General features: G+C 44.1%; 1 protein-coding gene across 1 annotated transcript in view; it reads left to right on the top strand.

The window, feature by feature from the left end:
* The window catches only part of LRPPRC (leucine rich pentatricopeptide repeat containing), a 337307-nt gene that overhangs the window by 302478 nt on the left and 15642 nt on the right, over window positions 1-19187 (top strand). The window contains exons 34-35 of the mRNA XM_073628468.1: window positions 6022-6137; window positions 11058-11129. Coding sequence (XP_073484569.1) covers window positions 6022-6137; window positions 11058-11129 — 188 coding nt within the window. The remainder of the gene's footprint in view (window positions 1-6021; window positions 6138-11057; window positions 11130-19187) is intronic.

Raw genomic sequence — 19187 nt, 5'->3', positions numbered from 1 at the left:
TAAGTGGTGTCTCTTCTCACCCCTCGTTTGGAGCACACCCGGCATTTTTTCTAACGTTTTTGGCCTGTTGGTCTGGGAGGGATTTTATCAGGAAAGTGGCGTTCAGAGAGTCTGCTAATTACTTCGGATCTAATGTTTTCTGGTGGGCCATTCGGGTATATAAGGACAGTGGTGATTTCCTCCTGGTAGCCAAGGAAGGGTTTGGGTCTGTCAGTGGAGTTGTGATAAATTATATAGGTGTTGTATATCGCCAAATTAAATAAATAAATCAAAACTTTTTTATACCACTGGTATGTTGTTCTAGTGGAAAGGTAGGGCTCGAGCATCTGGTCGTTGAAGTCGACACCCCCCATATACTGTTGTATTTATAGATACATGTTGGCTTCTGAATTGGGCCATTCCTCCTGGTGATCTCAACAAATGTATTATTGTGGATTGAAGAAAGCATGTAGAGGTCCCTTCTGTTCCTCCACTTCACAGCCAGAATTTCCTCATTCCGTAAGCTCGCCGCCTCCCCTCTTCTTGTTGACGAGGCTTTGAGGAAAGCCCTTCCGATTCGTCCTTACGGTGCCGCATGCTGGAGTCTTCTTTCTATGAAGGTTTCGGAACAGGGGCAAACTAGAATAAAAATTGTCCACATACAGATGGTAGCCTTTCTCCAGGAGTGGGTTTATGAGTTCCCAAACGACTTTCCCACTCGATCCAATGTATTCTGGGCAATTAGGGGGATGTAGCTGGGTGTCCTTCCCTTCGTATACCATGAAGGCATAGGTATACCCTGTAGCACAATCGCACAATTGGTACATATTTACCCCATAGCGGGCCCTTTTGGTGGGAATAAATTGTTTTAAGCCCAGCCTGCCAGAAAATTTGATAAGGGACTCATCCACACATACAGTATGTGTTGGTCTGGGGTAAACAACTGGGGAAAGATTTCAGAAAAAAAATTTATTAGGGGGCGAATTTTAAAAAGCTTGTCAAAATTTGGGTGATTTCGGGGAGGGCACTGGGTATTGTCATTATAGTGAAGGAATCTCATAATCATGAGATATCTGGTCCTGGGCATTATTGAGGAAAAGATGGGCATGTGGTAGATGGGGAGGGTAGACCAATACGAACGTATTTCATTTTTTCTGTTTAGTCCCATACAGAATGTGAGGCCCAAAAAAATTTTAAACTCCTCCACTGTTGGGGCTCTCCACTCGTAGGGACGGGCATAATAGGACGTTGGGTTACTTGCTATAAATTGTTGGGCATATAGGTTGCACTGGGCAACAATTGATGCAAACATGTCCTCAGTAAAAATAAGGTGGAAAAAATCTATCGGGGAAAAATTTTCTGTGTCCACCTGGACTCCTGGCTGGGCAGTGAAAGGGGGAACGTTAGCTTCTCCTGAATTGGGTGGCAGCCACAAGGGGTTTTGAAGGGAATAGGGAAGGCTGGCATGGGACCTAACCCGTTGGGACTGAGGTGACACCCCACTGGTAAGTGGCCTTTGCCGAGGTACTGCGGTGCTGGTGGATGGCACTGCCTCCTCACCAGTACGCCTTCGTCTGGCGGGCGGACTTTCGTCCTCCTCCTCTGAGGCTGTCAGTGTACCACTGGTTAGGACAGGCTCGTAGTCCACGTCAGACTCAGAATCGGAAAATGAGGAGGAATCCAAAGCGGAGAGCTCCCCGTTGCTCTTGTCACCCGCAAGAATACTGTACGCCTCCTCAGCTAAAAATAATCTTCTAGCCATTGTTGGTGATGACAGAAGGCACTGGTGACAAGTGACACTGATGATAGCTGGCACTCTTACGTGGCACTGATGACACGTGACACTGATGACACTGATACGTGGCACTGGTGACACTGATAACAGATGGCAGGTGGCACTGGCAGATGTGTATGTGTTTTTTTCACTCACTGTAACTAAACGCTGAAGCACAGGTCGCTCTCCCTCCTCACACGCTGTCTCTTTGTGAGGAGGGAGAGCCGGCAATGAGAGATGATCTTGTATGTTTACATTTGAGATCATCTCTCATTGGCACCGCCGATCGCGCTGAAAACGGCCGCTATGATTGGCCATTTTCAGCGATCTGTGACTGGCTGTGTCCAAGGGACACAGCCAGCACAAAACGGCGCGCATCGCGGAAGTAAACAGCTGGACGGGCGCCCGGCAGATAGCGTCCGCGCTGCAACCGTCTTTCGGCTATAGCGCGGGCGCGAAGTGGTTAAAATATGGATGCATCGACACCATTTTTTTTCTTAATTACAGCGAGTACGTGTACATACTTTTCTTTTTTCTTTTTTTTTGCAATTACCGATACCTACTTACTGGCAGCTCTAAGGTTTAAATTTCAGCTATCCTCAATGGTACAAAGCACTGAAAAGTTATTTACAAATGAAAAATACTTTTGCCCTTTTTTCACTGTGAAACCTATAAATGTATGTTTAAGGTGTAAAAAAAATATTGACAAACAAAGCAAACAAAAACTGACTTTGATCGGTAGATCAAAAAAAACAGAAAAAGTCAATTTGATCTGTAGATGAATAAACCAAAAGATACAAAAAGAAACAATGTTTCATTTTATCTTTCTGTTTCAACTGCTGAGCAATGTTTTTTGGACAGCTGCAGTTGCCAGGACTTTGTTTACACTGACCGCTGAATGAGTCATCAGTTGTTAAAGCGGAGTTCCCCCGAAAAAAAAAAAAATGAATACTGCAGCTGCTGACTTTTAAAATAAGGACACTTACCTTTCCAGGGCGCCCGCGATGTCCTCACCCGAAGCCTGTCCCTTGGCTTCCTGGTGGAGGCCCCGGCATCTTCAGTAAGGGAATCGGGAAATGAAGCCTTACAGCTTCACAGACTGGTTCCCTACTGCGCATGCAAGAGTCGCGCCGCGCATCCTGACTAGTCCCTGCTGCCTTATGGGACCTGTGTGTCTCCCAGAAGACCGTGGGGGGGGATAGAGGAGGGGCAGGACATGGCATCGATCGCCAGGGATTCTGCGGCGATCTGTCGCCGGAAGTGGGAGCAAATACCTGTATTAGACAGGCATCTGCTACCCCCTTCCACCTGACTGAAAGGTGCCAAATGTGACACCGGAGGGGGGAGGAACCAGATAAGCAGAAGTTCCATTTTTGGGTGGAGCTCCGCTTTAAGGACCTGGCGGCCCCGATCCTTATCAACATGTAATTGCCAGCTTTTTTTTCTTTTACATTTCAGCTGTCAGTGGGGGAATCCCGCTGACAGCTGAAAGAACCAAGCCTGAAAGTATCGGTTCAGGTATCGGAGCATTTGTACGAGTACCAATGCAAATACAGGTATCGGTGCGACCCTACTTTTAAACTATTGGTGGAGTCTCGCAGTAAAGCAACTGGTGGACCTTAACAGTACGCCCTGCTTTTGTTGTTTCTTGGGTTTGTTCAATCTCTTTCTGTTGCATTCTCCATTAAAGTGGAACTTCACTCTCTAAATCAATATTGACTATTTTTAATGCTTATGCTGCTAGCATTAGTAAATCGATAGGAAGGTAAATTATGCAGTGCATCCGGAAAGTATTCAAGTATACCAATTTTTCCCCATTTTGGTATGTTACAGCCTTATTCCAAAATGGATTAAATTAATTAATTTTCTCAAAATTCTGCAAACAATACCCCATAATGACAACGTGAAAGAAGTTTGTTTAAAATCTTTGCAAATTTATTAAAAAAAAAAAAATCACAAGTACATAAGTATTCACAGTCTTTGCTCAATACTTTGCTAAAGCACCAATTACAGCCTCAAATCTTTTTGAGTATGATGCTACAAGCTTGGCACACCTTTTTTGGGAATTTTCTCCCATTCTTCTTTGCAGGGCCACTCGAGGACATTCACCGAGTTGTCCTTTAGCCACTCCTTTGTTATCTTGGCTTCGTGCTTAGGGTCGTTGTCCTGTTGGAAGATGAACCGTCACCCCAGTCTGAGGTCCAGAGCGCTGTGGAGCAGGTTTTCATCAAGGATGTCTCTGCACATTGCTTCATTCATCTTTCCTTCAATCCTGACTAGTCTCCCAGTTCCTGTCACTGAAAAACAACCCCACAGCATGATGCTGCCATCACCATGCTTCACTGTAGGGATGGTATTGGCCATGTGATGAGCGGTGCTTTGTTTCCTCCAGACACAATGCTTGCCGTTCAGGCCAAAGAGTTCAATCTTTGTTTTATCAGACCAGAGAATTTTGTTTCTCATGGTCTAAGAGTCCTTCAGGTGCCTTTTGGCAAACTTCAGGTGGGCTGTCATGTGCCTTTTACTGAGGAGTGGCTTCTGTCTTGCCAGTCTACCATATAGGCCTATTTGGTGGAGTGCTGCAGAAATGGTTCTGGAAGGTTTTTCTCTCTCCACAGAGAATTGGCTATTTCAGATTGACCATCGGGTTCTTGGTCACCTCCCTGACTAAGGTCATTCTCCCCCGATCACTCAGTTTGGCTGGATGTCCACTCTAGGAAGAGTCCTGGTGGTTCCAAACAACTTCCATTTACGGATGATGGAGGCCGCCACTGTGCTGCAGAAATGTTTCTGTAACCTTCCCCAGATCTGTGCCCCAATACAATCTTGTCTTGGAGGTCTACAGACAATTCCTTGGACTTCTTGGCTTGGTTTGTACTCTGACATGCACTGTTAACTGTAGGACCTTATATAGACAGGTGTGCGCCTTTCCAAATCATGTCCAATCAACTGAATTTACCACAAGTGGACTCCAGTCAAGTTGTAGAAACATCTCAAGGATCATCAATGGAAACAGGATGCACCTGAGCTCGATTTCGAGTGCCATGGCAAAGTCTCTGAATACATATGTGCATTTTACTATATATATTTACAAAGATTTCAAACAAGCTTCTTTCACGTTGTCATTATGGGGTATTGTTTGTAGAGTTCCGAGGAAGTAAATGCTACGTGAATCATCTGCCCTTACTCAAGATGACCACAGCTGGAAATGCTAGGGGGGTGCTTTTCAAAGTGATTTCTCAGGCTGATCAGCAAATCAGTGCCTTGATTATCGGTGTAAACAATGTACTATCTGTGCCCTGTAAGTCTTGCCGGTTATCAGCTCTCCTTTCCTCACACAGAGACAGCATCTGAGGGATGCTGATAATCGGCAAGTCTGTTTACATATGGCTAGCTGTGATTGGACACAGCTGATCACATGGTAAAGAGCCGCTGTAATTGGCCCTTTACTGCAATCTGTAATCAGCTCTGTCCAAAAGACACAGCAGTCAGTGTGCCCGATGCACACACTTGGGAGGACATTCATGGACGTTCTTTTAACTGGAGAGCTGTACCGCAGCCGTCTTTTGACTATAGCGTGGGCAGGAAGCAGTTAAACAGGTCCTTATCTCTCTCCATGAAACTTTCAATGCCTCCCTCATCTATGCATATGTAACATCTTTCCCTTGTTTAGTATTGGCTGCTGGCTTTTGCCAGTTAGAATGAAGACCGGCAAGGCAGTAACCATCCAGACAAATGATGCATGGATAGTTGTTCTATCAGGCTGCCGTAAAACGTACCCATGTAGTGACCTTGTTTTGCCTCTGTGATGAATTGAGAAAATTACTTGCCTTATTCCCCACTCCCTCAGACTTAGAGCTGTATGATTAGTCCCCCAAAGCCTTTTACCTTCACCATGTGACCAGTTGCAAGCTTTCCGACATCTTCATGTACAATGTAGGACCAGCAATCCTGCATTGTAGATCCTGGGAACGTTGGCGAGAGGAGAAAGCACAGGCTGCCAGGGGAGCAAGAAATAAAGTAAGGATTTGAGCTACTTTGCAATCCTAGACAAAACAGCTATTTAACCCATGCATTGCACAGGAAGCATTGCATGGGAATATTTTAAACCCAACCCAGTGTTTAGCTTTAAATCCTAAGGACCCCAGCTATGCCTTATCCAATCTTCCCTAAACTTCCATGTTACTAATCAAGTCCGATATTAAAGATTTGTTTTATGACACCCGAAACCCTACTGACCAAAGCTTTCCTGATCTTTTCATTTGCAGTGAGTATTGTAGCAGAGAGGTTGTCCGCTCAGTTCTCAGTGTACCGCCCAGTCACAGAACTGTTTCTTGTATACGTCCAATCAGGAAAAGTGAATGAAGCCAAACAATTATTACAGGTAAGCTTTCTATTTGGAAAGTGAAAGTAGCTGCCAGCCACTTGTGGCGTTTTATTTTTCTACTGCTTCCCATAAATGTAAATGTATTTTAGCACTTTGCTAATTTAGTGAAAGGAAAGGAGTCATAGAAGTTGCACATCACAGAAAAACCTTGGCCAGGTTGGAGCTCTGGGGTGTGTGGCCTGGTTGGAACCCTGAGGTGGGGGTGGCCCAGTTGAAGCCCTGGGGGGGTGTGGCCCGGTTGGAGCCCTGGGGGGGTGTGGCCCGGTTGGAGCCCTGGGGGTGTGTGGCCCGGTTGGAGCCCTGGGGGTGTGTGGCCCGGTTGGAGCCCTGGGGGTGTGTGGCCCGGTTGGAGCCCTGGGGGTGTGTGGCCCGGTTGGAGCCCTGGGGGTGTGTGGCCCGGTTGGAGCCCTGGGGGTGTGTGGCCCGGTTGGAGCCCTGGGGGTGTGTGGCCCGGTTGGAGCCCTGGGGGGGTGTGGCCCAGTTGGAGCCCCTGGGGAGCGTGGCCCGGTTGGAACCCTGAGGTGGGGGTGGCCCGGTTGGAACCCTGAGGTGGGGGTGGCCCGGTTGGAGCCCTGGAGGGGTGTGGCCCGGTTGGAGCCCTGGAGGGGTGTGGCCCGGTTGGAGCCCCTGGGGAGAGTGGCCTGGTTGGAGCCCAGGCTGAGGTTGTCATACACCTCCTTACAGGGTTTTGCTGTGGTGTGCGACTTCTAGGACTCCTTTCTTTCCACTAGATGTTTTGAGCTGGGACGAGCTCTGTCCTTGTCTGCACTCCCAGCAGTTTGTTATGCATGAGGACCCAGTGGAGCCTTGAGCGGTACCTGTCATTTTCGGTTGTGGGTCACCGTGAGCTTTGCTAATTTTGTTCATTACGTTGCTGCTACATCTTTGTGTTTTCAACCCTGTAAAATATATACTATGGACTTTTTTCTTTACAGTATGTTTATAAACTCTTAACGCTTTTTAAGTGTCAGTATCTTTTACCAAGTAAAGTTTTTTCCAAAATGACAATCATGTCATACTTACCTGCTCTGTGCAGTGGTTTTGCATGGAACAACCCGATCCTCCTCTTCTAGGTTGCCCCGCAGCTGCTCCTGGCTACTCCCTCCTGCCAATGGTCCACATAATAAGCAGCTTGCTATGGGGGCACCCAAGCAGGCTGGCTCCAGTGCCACTGCTCTGTGTCCATTTACACAGACCCTGCCCCTGATTGACATCCCTTCCCCGCTTTCTTCCTCATTGGCTCACTTGCTGTTAACAGTAGTGGGAGCCAATGACCCCTGCTGCTGTCTCAGCCAGAGAGAAGGGTGAGACCCAGGAGAGCTGAGGCTCCCGTGCACAGTGCTGGAGGAAGATCAGGCTCAGGTAAGTACTGGGGGTGGGGGCTGCTGCACACAGAAGGTTTTTAAACTTTGAGCCTTTACAACCAGTTCCCAATTTATACCTGTTGCACTGAACAACCTGTTAATTTACTGGTTAGCGCTCAAATAAGTCTATCTGCTTATACTTGTATTTAGTAGGTTACTTCAAGTGGAACTTTTGTTGTAGTTTTGAATAGAGTAAGGGAAGCTGTTGGAGAAACTTCCTTTTCTGATTCGCACCCGTATTATACTGATAAAAAAATATAATTTTATTCACCACTATTAAAAAACAGAATTAAAAACATAAAAATCTTGAATGCGTGATGATCTCAACACCATTAAGGCCTACAACCCAGCAACTTTTGATTAATATACGTCTACACATATAAATTAAACAACGTTTGCCAAAAAGTCCACTGAAAGTGGGGAAGAATTGAAGTATCTCAAGTGCGTTCACTTTTTTGGAGAGGAGAAGGCAGAGATATGTATACCATCATGGTAGTCCAACCAAATTCATATAGCTCCTCAAAAGTTGAGAGCAAATGCAGCTTGATATTTTTCTCACACTTCCTTTTGTCTGATGATGTTAGAACTTTTTTTGATGAAGATAATTCCTAAACACTCCCAAATGAAACTCCTTGCTGTCTTGCATACAAAAAGCCCCTAAAGTCCCTACCACACATGGATATATAAAAAGATTTCTTCTTTTTTTAAGCCCGCGGGGCAGTGCACAAAAAATAAACACCAAGTGAACCAGAAAGTTGCTTGTCCACACACACAAAAAGTGCACATGATGCATCACAGGTCCCCTCCTAAGAGGAAGGACCTCCTTGACTCCCCAGGGTGCAAGACATCTGATGAGGGCAAGGCTCTCTGGCCCACTTATCCAAAAGATTTGACCAATCCCTCGTTTTGTGGGCAGCCAAAGCCAACCACTGAGTACCTGGTTGGGGGCTCTTCCAAAGGGAGACCCCATCCTCCCAGGCAGGAGAGGAGGGAACCGAACTGCCACACATCTCCCCCTAGTCTTCAAGGCAGGCCTGAAGACCTGCCACACCCTACTAGCCGGATGAGTGAAAAGAACACATTAAAAAGGTGAAGTAACACAAGTCAAGAGAAAAAATAATATACTGGACCAATTTAGACAGGAGCCAATTAACCTACCAGCATGTCTTTGGACTACCTGTAGAAAAGCCACCAAAGTAGAGAGAAAACATGCAAACTCCATGCAGGAATAGTGGCTGCCTATGGGTGAGTGGGTGGAGTAAAGCAAATCCTTCTTTTAGGCACTTGTTTATTCATCTTTGCATCCAGAACTGCTAATGAACAGCCCATAATTTTACAGAACCAAGATTACCAACTAGTATGCAGCTGTGTCAGGCTTCATAGCCCTCATCAGTGCAAGATGTGACTTTACTGGCTCACCTGCTGCTACCAGACACCGCTAAAGGTAGTTTTGGGAGATTGCCAGAAACCATAAAAACAGAAACTAGATTGCTATAGCCGGGGAAACACAATAAAAAAAACGGAATGAGCCCCTGTGCTTAATTGAGAAGATCATCAATTAAAGCTGAAATCAAGAAATTCAGCAACTTTGCAAAAAGTACATGCACACTATGAGCCAAGTCCAATTGGGCCCATGTCACCTCTGGGACTCATCTCTCTTACTTGTGACAGGTTAACTGCACTCCTGGAGGATATGCTCTGTGAGAAGAGAGAAGCACACAGAGCAGCTATGCCCTCCCCTCTGCTGCCTATTCACAGAAGCCTTTTTATTTTGTGAATGAGTTCACATAATACAAAGGCTTATGTGAATGGGCAGACGGAAGGGAGGGAAGGGCACAGCAGCTCCAGCAACTCTGCTCTTGAAAGAACTGAAACCACAGTGAGCAGCTTCTGAGCACTGAACTAACTCCCTGGAGCACAGTAAACCTGTCAGATGTGAATTATAGAGATCAGTCTAGTAGGTGTCAGGCACCTCATGAGACTTAACTCATGGTATGCCTGCAGTTTTTATGAAGTTCACCATTTATTTTTTTTCTAAATTAAAGCTCCCATATATATATATATATATATATATATATGTGTGTATGTATGTACCAATATAGCATTAATGTACTTATTTTGCAAAAATGAAACCACTTTCCATTTATTCTACACACGCTTAACTCACTCTCTTCATAGCTTTTTTAAAAACACTGCTTTATTCTTTCTGACTTACTACTTAAACAGACTTTAGGTCATGACACAAGGAGGAGTTAGCCAGCTGATCTCATTAGCACACACCCTGCATTGTCTATTCTTGGCTGGTCAACTCCTTCCTATGTCATGACCTTAAGTCTGTCTAGGAAGTAAGGCAGAAGTAATCCAGCATTGTGTTTAAACCGTTATGAAGAGAGTGAGGTAAGCCCATGTAGAATAAATGGAAAGCTATTTTATTTTTGTTAAATATGTACATTAATGTTATACTGTACTGGTACATAGGTGAGATGGAATTTAGAAAAAAAAAGGTGAACTCATTCTTGGCCTAGGTTCACACTGAACTCAAACAATTTCATTCCCGCATGTCACTCCCAACTTCGGGGGCGGTTTCGCACCCCGAAGCCCCGATTCAGATGGTGCAATAGCCTTAAACACAGGAGCCCATTTAGTTTTTCATGCAGCCTATAGCTTTAAATTCTCCACTAAGTGTACCATTACTCTTTAGGATAATTTGACCTGCTGACTTGAGCACAGCTGCAGTATTTTCTGTCTAGCATTAGCAGTTCACTGGTTCAAATTTTTTTTGTTGGGTGCCAAGAGTGACTCTTTAAAAGCCGTGACAGCTGTCCTGACTACTGCATACAACATTGTCTTATCGTTGGTGAATATGCATCATTCTGTAGCGTAGGAAAGACACTTGATTGCCCCGATTTGTCATGTAAACTTTTTTTTTTTTTTTTTTTTTTTTTCTTCCCCCCCTCCCCAAGTTCAACTTTTGTCTCTCTCTCAAGAACTGACTGTTGCATTGAAAGCCTTTTATAAAACAGATTGAAATCAGTCCTTTTGTATGCATAAGTGTAGGTAATTATACTTTAAAGAGAACTTGCTTTGTACATTTTAATTTTTATAAAGAAGCGAGCAGTTATCTCCCTGACACCTTATTAAATGTATAATTAACCTTATGATCCCAAGCTCACTTATGAATGCTTGGCAGTATAATTGAAGACGAAAAGAATTCTTTTTTTTTCCCCCCCTCTTTCTTTTCCAGTTCTAAACCTCAGTTCTTTGGTCTGCCAAAGCACTAGTTTATTATTATTTTTTTTTTCCTTTTAAACAAACCTGCAGCTTGTCGTGCCAAGGACAAATTTATGACAGATTGGCATGATTAGGCAGCTACTGTATTTCTTTGTAAGCTGCTATTATGCAGTAATGATTCTTTACTGAGCTTTTAATCGTTTCTCTTGTAGTTGATGTCCCCTTAGTATTATGCTTTAAAAAAAAAAAAAAAAAAACTTTGATTGAATTCTACCAGTTTGGTAGATCTGATGACATTTCTGTTCTCCCCTCTTCTCTACAGAGATGTGAAGCTATTCTGGAACAAAGTGGAATTCTGAGACCACACATTATGAGGCGCAGTTTTAGGGGTCAGGTATGGTATATTTCTGTATATAATAATCTGCATCGTTGTGCTATCACAGAGTGATACTTATAACTGGTTTAATTGGATTTAGTTTATTTAGTATAGGGAATTTGAGGACTAATTGGGGCTTTAAAGAGGAACTGCAGTCTGCTCACATAATTTGTAATAAAAACATCTTTGCCATTCTGAAGCTTCCCTCCAACTACTTTGCATATTCTTTTATATATACTGTGATTCTGTAATTGCCAAATATGCTGTAGAAATCTCCCTCCACTGAGTCTGGCTGCATCCATTTTAACTGTGGGCAGCTGAAGCTGCTGCCTGTTCGCTTCCTGGATTTACACAGACACACAGAGGCACACCTCCAGCTCTGCAGTTCGCATTCCCCCTCTTATAACTCATCCCCCCTCCCTTCCTTGCAAACTCTCACAAGAGTGAGAGAGAGCTGTTCCCTCCTCATTGGCTTACCTTTAAATAGACTATCCCCCCTTCAGTCCATCATGAATGCTGCTGCCAGACTCATTCACCTTACAAACTGCACAGTGTCTGCTACCCCTCTCTGCCAATCCTTCTATTGGCTGCCACTCGCCCAACAAATTAAATTCAAAATACTAACATTAAGTTACAAAGCCATCCACAACTCTGCCCCCACCTACATCACTAACCTAGTCTCAAAATACCAACCTAATCGCCATCTCCGTTCCTCTCAAGACATCCTGCTCTCTTCGTTCTTCCCAAGACCTCCTGCTCCCACCTCCTCCCATATCCGCCTCCAGGAATTCTCCCCAGTCTCGCCCATCCTCTGGAATTCCCTACCCCAATCTGTCAGACTGTCTCCAAATTTATCCACTTTTAGGCGATCCCTGAAAACTTTCCTCTTCAGAGAAGCTTATCCTGCCTCCATCTAACAACTGCACTATTTTCTCCATTAGCTCATCCCCCACAGCTATTACCCTTTTGTATTACTTGACCCTCCCTCCTAGATTGTAAGCTCTAATGAGCAGGGCTCTCTGATTCCCCCCTGTATTGAATTGTATTGTAATTGTACTGTCTGCCCTAATGTTGTAAAGCACTGCGTAAACTGTCGGTGCTATATAAGTCCTGTATAATAATAATAATAATAATAATGATGTCATAAGCCTAGGCTAAAGACCAGACAAGAAAGAGGAAGTGGGCTGTATAAGGTATTTACTGCCAGAAAAAAAAAGTTTTATTATCCAAAGTTAAAACAACAAGGGCAGAAGTTTTAATAGATGGAAGGTTGAAAAAATGACTGAAGGTCCTCCTTTAAATATACCACTGATTCTCACCATAAATTATACCAGACAAATGGTGTACAGTACCTTGAAAAAGTATTCATACCCCTTGAAATTTTCCACATTTTGTCATGTTACAACCAAAAATATAAATGTACTTTATTGTGATTTTATGTGATAGACCAACACAAAGCGACACATAATTGTAAAGTGGAAGAAAAATTATAAATAGTTTTCAAAATATTTTACAAATATGTGAAGAGTGTGGCACACATTTGTATTCAGTCAATACTTTGTAGAGCCACCCTTTGCTGCAATTACAGCTGCAAGTCTTTTTGGGGCTGTGTCTTCCAGCTTTGTACATCTAGAGAGTGACATTTTTGCCCATTCTAATTTGCACAATAGCTCAAGCTCTGTCAGATTGGATGGAGAGCATCTGTGAACAGCAATTTTCAAGTCTTGCCACAGATTCTTAATTGGATTTAGGTCTGCACTTTGACTGGGCCATTCTAACAGATGAATATGCTTTGATCTAAACCATTCCATTGTAGCTCTGACTGTATGTTTAGGGTCGTTGTCCTTCTTGAAGGTGAACCTCCGCCCCAGTCTCAAGTCTTTTGCAGACTAACGGGTTTCCTTCTAAAATTGCCCTGTATTTGGCTCCATCCATCTTCCCATCAACTCTGACCAGTTTCCCTGTCCCTGCTGAAGAAAAGTATCCCCACAACATGATGCTGCCACCACCATGTTTCACGGTAGGGACGGTGTGTTCATGGTGATGTGCAGTGTTTTCCGCCACACATAGCGTTTTGCTTTTAGGTCAAAAAGTTCAATTTTGGTCTCATCTGACCAGAGCACCTTCTTCCACGTTTGCTGTGTCCCCCACGTGGCTTCTTACAAACTGCAAACAGGACTTCCTATGGCTTTCTTTCAACAATGGATTTTTTCCTGCCACTTCCAGGTCAGATTTGTGGAGTGCACGACTAATAGTTGTCCTATGGACAAATTCTTCCACCTGACCTGTGGATCTCTGCAGCTCCTCCAGCTTTTTGTTCACTAAGGTTCTCTAACAAACCTCGAAGGGCCTCCCAGAACAGCAGTATTTATACGGAGATTAAAGTGGATGCAAACCCTCCCTATACCCAGTGAAGTGAACAGCCTCCGATGATACACAGGGATGAAACAAATCTCCTTACATAAGTTTTACATGTACAGTGGGGCAAAAAAGTATTTAGTCAGCCACCAATTGTGCAAGTTCTCCCACTTATACCTCAACTATGAGAGACAAAATGTGGAAACAAATCCAGACAATCACATTGTCTGATTTTTGAAAGAATTTATTTGCAAATTATGGTGCAAAATAAGTATTTGGTCAATATCAAAGGTCAAACGTTTTCTGTAAGTCTTCACAAGGTTGTCACACACTGTTGCTGGTATGTTGGCCCATCTTCCATGCGGATCTCCTCTAGAGCAGTGATGTTTTGGGGCTGTCGCTGGGCAACACGGACTTTCAACTTCCTCCAAAGGTTTTCTATGGGGGTGAGATCTGGAGACTGGCTAGGCCACTCCAGGACCTTGAAAAGCTTCTTACGAAACCACTCCTTCGTTGCCCGGGCGGTGTGTTTGGGATCATTGTCATGCTGAAAGACCCAGCCACGTTTCATCTTCAATGTCCTTGCTGATGGGAGGAGGTTTGCACTCAAAATCTCACAATACATGGCCCCATTCATTCTTTCATGTACACGGATCAGTCGTCCTGTTCCCTTTGAAGAGAAACAGTCCCAAAGCATGATGTTGCCGCCCCCATGCTTCACAGTAGGCATGGTGTTCTTTGGTTGCAACTCAGCATTCTCTCTCCTCCAAACACAACGAGTTGTGTTTCTACCAAACAGTTCTACTTTGGTTTTATCTGACCATATGACATTCTCCCAATTCTCTTCTGGATCATCCAAATGCTCTCTAGCAAACCTCAGACAGGCCCGGACATGTAATGGCTTAAGCAGGGGGACACATCTGGCACTGCAGGATCTGAGTCCCTGGCGGCGTAGTGTGTTACTGATTGTAGCCTTTGTTACATTGGTCCCAGCTCTATGCAGGTCATTCACTAGGTCCCCCGGTGTGGTTCTGGAATTTTTGCCCACCATTCTTGTGATCATTTTGACCCCACGGGGTGAGATCTTGCGTGGAGCGCCAGATCGAGGGAGATTATCAGTGGTCTTGTATGTCTTCCATTTTCTAATTATTGCTCCCACAGTTGATTTCTTCACACCAAGCTGTTTGCCTATTGCAGATTCAGTCTTCCCATCCCGGTGCAGGTCTACAATTTTGTTTCTGGTGTCCTTCGACAGCTCTTTGGTCTTCACCATAGTGGAGTTTGGAGTGTGACTGTTTGAGGTTGTGGACAGGTGTCTTTTATACTGATAACAAGTTCAAACAGGTGCCATTAATACAGGTAATGAGTGGAGGACAGAGGAGCCTTTTAAAGAAGAAGACACAGGTCTGTGAGAGCCAGAAATCTTGCTTGTTTGTAGGTGATCAAATACTTATTTTCCACCATAGTTTGCAAATAAATTCTTTCAAAAATCAGACAATGTGATTGTCTGGATTTGTTTCCACATTTTGTCTCTCATAGTTGAGTTATACCTATGATGACAATTACAGGCCTCTCTCATCTTTTTAAGTGGGAGAACTTGCACAATTGGTGGCTGACTAAATACTTTTTAGCCCCATTGTATATCTGCTCACCATCTGTATATATCCTTTAGAAAGTGCTCTTCGTGTTAACGTTTTTCTCTTCCTGGTTACCACTGGGAGTGGATCATTGGAATACAGCCAAGACAGCTGATTGGAGGAAAGGCACATATCCCCTCTCCTCATAGGCAAAGGAAAAAAGTAATGTGTATAGCTCGGTTCTTAGACGACAATCTGACTGCTAATCTATTTATAGCAACCTCCCGCGACACACACTTCTATCTCCAGTCTTGGCGAACGTGTGAGAACTTATCAGGCTGATAACGGAGCAAGAGACGGCTAAGGGACTTAGCTCTTTGAAAAGAGAGAAGAAAACACTGCAGATATGTGCCCAGCTCAAATTTCATGAATCGGGTTTACATCTAATTTTAAATTACACATAGGTGGACTCTATTTACTAATTAGGTGACTTCTGAAGGCAACTGGTTCCACTAGATTTTAGTTAGGGGTATCATAGTAAAGGGGGCTGAATACAAATGCATGCCACACTTTTCACATATTTATTTGTAAAAAAAATTGAAAACCATTTATCATATTCTTTCCACTTCACAATTATGTGCCACTTTGTGTTGGTCTATCACATAAAATCCCAATAAAATACAGTTACGTTTTTGGTTGTAACATGAGAAAATGTGGAAAGTTTAAAGACGTATGAATACTTTTTCAAGGCACTGTATAATATATATTTCAACAAACAATACCCCATAATGACAGGATGAAAGAAGTTTGTTTGAAATCTTTGCAAATTTATAAAAAAAAAAAAAAAATCTCATGTACATAAGTATTCACAGCCTTTGCCATGACACTCAAAATTGAGCTCAGGTGCATCCTGTTTCTGCTGATCATCCTTGAGATGTTTCTACAACTTGATTGGAGTCCCCCTGTGGTAAATTCAGTTGATTGGACATGATTTGGAAAGGCGCACACCTGTCTATATAAGGTCCCACATTTAACGGTGCCTGTCAGAGCACAGACCAAGCCATGAAGTCCAAGGAATTGTCTGTAGACCTCCAAGACAGGATTATATCGAGGCACAGATCTGGGGAACTGTACAGGAAAATGTCTGCAGCATTGAAGGTCCCAATTACCACAGTGGCCTTCATCATCCGTAAATGGAAGTAGTTTGGAACCACCAGGACTCTCCCTAGAGCAGGCCGCCCGACCAAACTGAGGGATCGGGGGGGGGGGGGGGGTCCCTTAGCAGGGAGGTGACCAAGAACACGATGATCACTCTGACTGAACTCCAGCGTTTTTCTGTGAAGAGAGGAGAACCTTCCAGAAGAACACCCAGACAGAAGACACTCCTCAGTAAAAGGCACATGACAGCCCACCTGGATTTTGCTGAATGCCTTTCAGACCATGAGAAACAAAGAATTTAACTATTTGGCCTGAATGGCAAGCGTCATGTCTGGAGGAAACCAGGCACAGCTCATCACCTGGCCAATACCATCCCTACAGTGTAGCATGGTGGTGGCAGCATCATGCTGTGGGGATGTTTTTCAGTGGTAGGAACTGGGAGACTAGTCAGGATGGAGGGAAAGATGAATGTAGCAATGTACAGAGACATCCTTGATGAAAACCTGCTCCAGAATGCTCTGGACCGCAGACTAGGGCGAAGGTTCATCTTCCAACAGAACAAGGGCCCTAAGAACACAGCAAAGACAACAAATGAGTGGCTATGGGACAACTCTGTGAATGCCCTTGAGTGGCCCAGACTTGAACCCGATTGAACATCTCTGGTGAGATACCCCATCCCAACTTTATCTTTTCCTATGACTATAGTTTTTATTAAAGTGGTGTTAAACCCCAAACCAAAAAAATAATATAATGCAGCTTACCAATCCTTAGATGTGGTGGCTGCAAGTAGAGAGAAAGTACCACCACTCCAGGAGGGTCAGATTGAAGTAAAAGGCATCTCCTCCAGTCTAGAAGCTCAGGTGCTGGCAATGCTGTAACAATATTGTCAAAGAAAGTTCTGGACAGCCGCACTCCAAAAGAATTTGCCCTTTATTTAATAAGGTGTCATCCAAAATACAGGTCACAGCAAAGTGGAGCAAAGCTATGACTAAGCACTCCTCGTAGTGTGAATATGTAAGCTTTGATCCACTTTGCTGTGACTTGTATTTTGGATGACACCTTATTAAATAAAGGCAAATTCTTTTGGAGTGCAGCTGTCCAGAACTTTCTTTGACGATAATGTGATGGCTGCATTCGTCTTCTTGTTTTAGGCTTTTCCCTTTTTTTTTTTTTTTTTCACTTGGTGATCCAACCAGTAACACACCTCCTGTATAAGGCTAGGTTCACACCATTGGAGGCCTGACATGCCGCATTTGCGTGAGCACAGCAGCCTATGTATATGAATGGTCTGCTATACCTGTGTTTCCCGCAGGGAAAAAGTCCCTGGCCCTTTTTTAAAAATGCGACCGAAGGGCAGCCTCACAGAACCGCATGGTGCACAATGTGGTTCCCCACACCTGAAAACGCTCTGCGTTTACCAATGCATGGGGGTGCCATTAAGAATAATGGCCTCTGCACACGTCTGCTAAAGAGCAGCGCGTTTTGCCTGCTGGTGCAGGAATGCATGCACTCCCGCAACATTGTTAACCTAGTGCTTACATTCAGGATGAAGGATCAACAGCAACACCTTTTGGACAGCAGCATTGTTGGTCTGGGGGCTGGGTAGTATTGGATGTACTAGCAGATTTGGATGCACTAACATATTGAAGCTAAACTCCAGCTAACACTTTTAAAGCAATTACAGCAATCCGTTTCTTTCCTTTTGGGATAAAGGTTTTACATAAATAAAAGCTGGTCATTGTAAGCACCCCTGTCAGCAGTAAATGTTTTGTCCCAACCCTCTTAACTGCTACATCTGTAGGATAGGTTGTTCTGTTCAAATAAAATAGTCTTACTGGCTAGATCACCAGGTGCTTTTGGGTTTAACAGTCCTTTAACCCTTTTGCGACCAGGTCCATACAGCATACAGACCTAACGCACTGCTTCCAGCTGGCCAGGTCCGTACCCTGTAAAGACCTGGCATTCTTCCTTCTGCTAGAAGCTCATGGTAACGTTAGTGACCATGAGCTTATAGCAAAACTGTTCAGCAGAATCTGCTGAACAAACCAATAGCTCTGATTTGTGAATAGTAAGCTGCTGATTAAAGCTGGTCACTCAAACTGTGACCCCTCTCCCCCCTGCTTACTGGAGACCCTCTACATTACTGCCTGCATTTAGCTGAAATGCCCTTCCTCCGCCACGCCTATCCCCGCGCAGCACCTATTCTAACCCCCCTCTCCACCTCTCCCTTCCTGCCGCTTAAGCCTGCAATGTGAGAAACGCACAGTGAAATCAAACAAAGCAATTTTAATACAGAAAAGGAGCCAGTACAATTGTGCAAGACTATAGGTAAGGCTGGAGTTGAGAATTTAAAGGAGAAGTTCACTTAAAAGAAACAAAAAAACGCACATTTTTTTGCAGTGAAAAAAAAAGTGATAGCTAGTACGGGGAACTTCTCCTCATACTACTATCACAGGAAGAGGGGAGAGGAATCGGGCAGTGGCTGCAGCATTGGGAAGATGGTCCATGTTCCACCCTAAAAAAATAAAATAAAAGATGGAACGTGTAACCTGTTTCCAAAGGTGAACTTATAAGTCTGGGCTTTACACATAAAAGCTTGTGTCTATCTTCTGTGGCATCTACAGTGGCTTGTGCTGATGGCACACTGCCACCACTTTCCTGCACTCCATCTGCTCTAACAAGCCCATGCCCATGTACCACCGATGTCTTGGCTTCTGATTGGCCAGGCTGCCTTCATTCTGCATAGAAGAAAAAGGACGGCGCAAATACCTAGTGCATTTACCTTTTTAACACCATTTTCAATTTATTAAGAAGCCAAAGAAACATACAAACATGAGAAGATATATAAAAGCCCTTCCTCAGCTCTGAGGAAGTGGGGGGCTTGTCTCCCGAAACACATCAGCTTCCCATCTATAGACATCAGGTTATCCTCTTTGCTGGAGTTAAGATTTGATATCTTCTTATAGCTGTGCGTATGATTTTT

Source organism: Aquarana catesbeiana, linkage group LG04 (assembly GCF_042186555.1).
Source record: "Aquarana catesbeiana isolate 2022-GZ linkage group LG04, ASM4218655v1, whole genome shotgun sequence".
In the NCBI taxonomy this organism is placed as follows: domain Eukaryota; kingdom Metazoa; phylum Chordata; class Amphibia; order Anura; family Ranidae; genus Aquarana; species Aquarana catesbeiana.
This window is presented reverse-complemented; position numbering and strand designations above follow the sequence as displayed.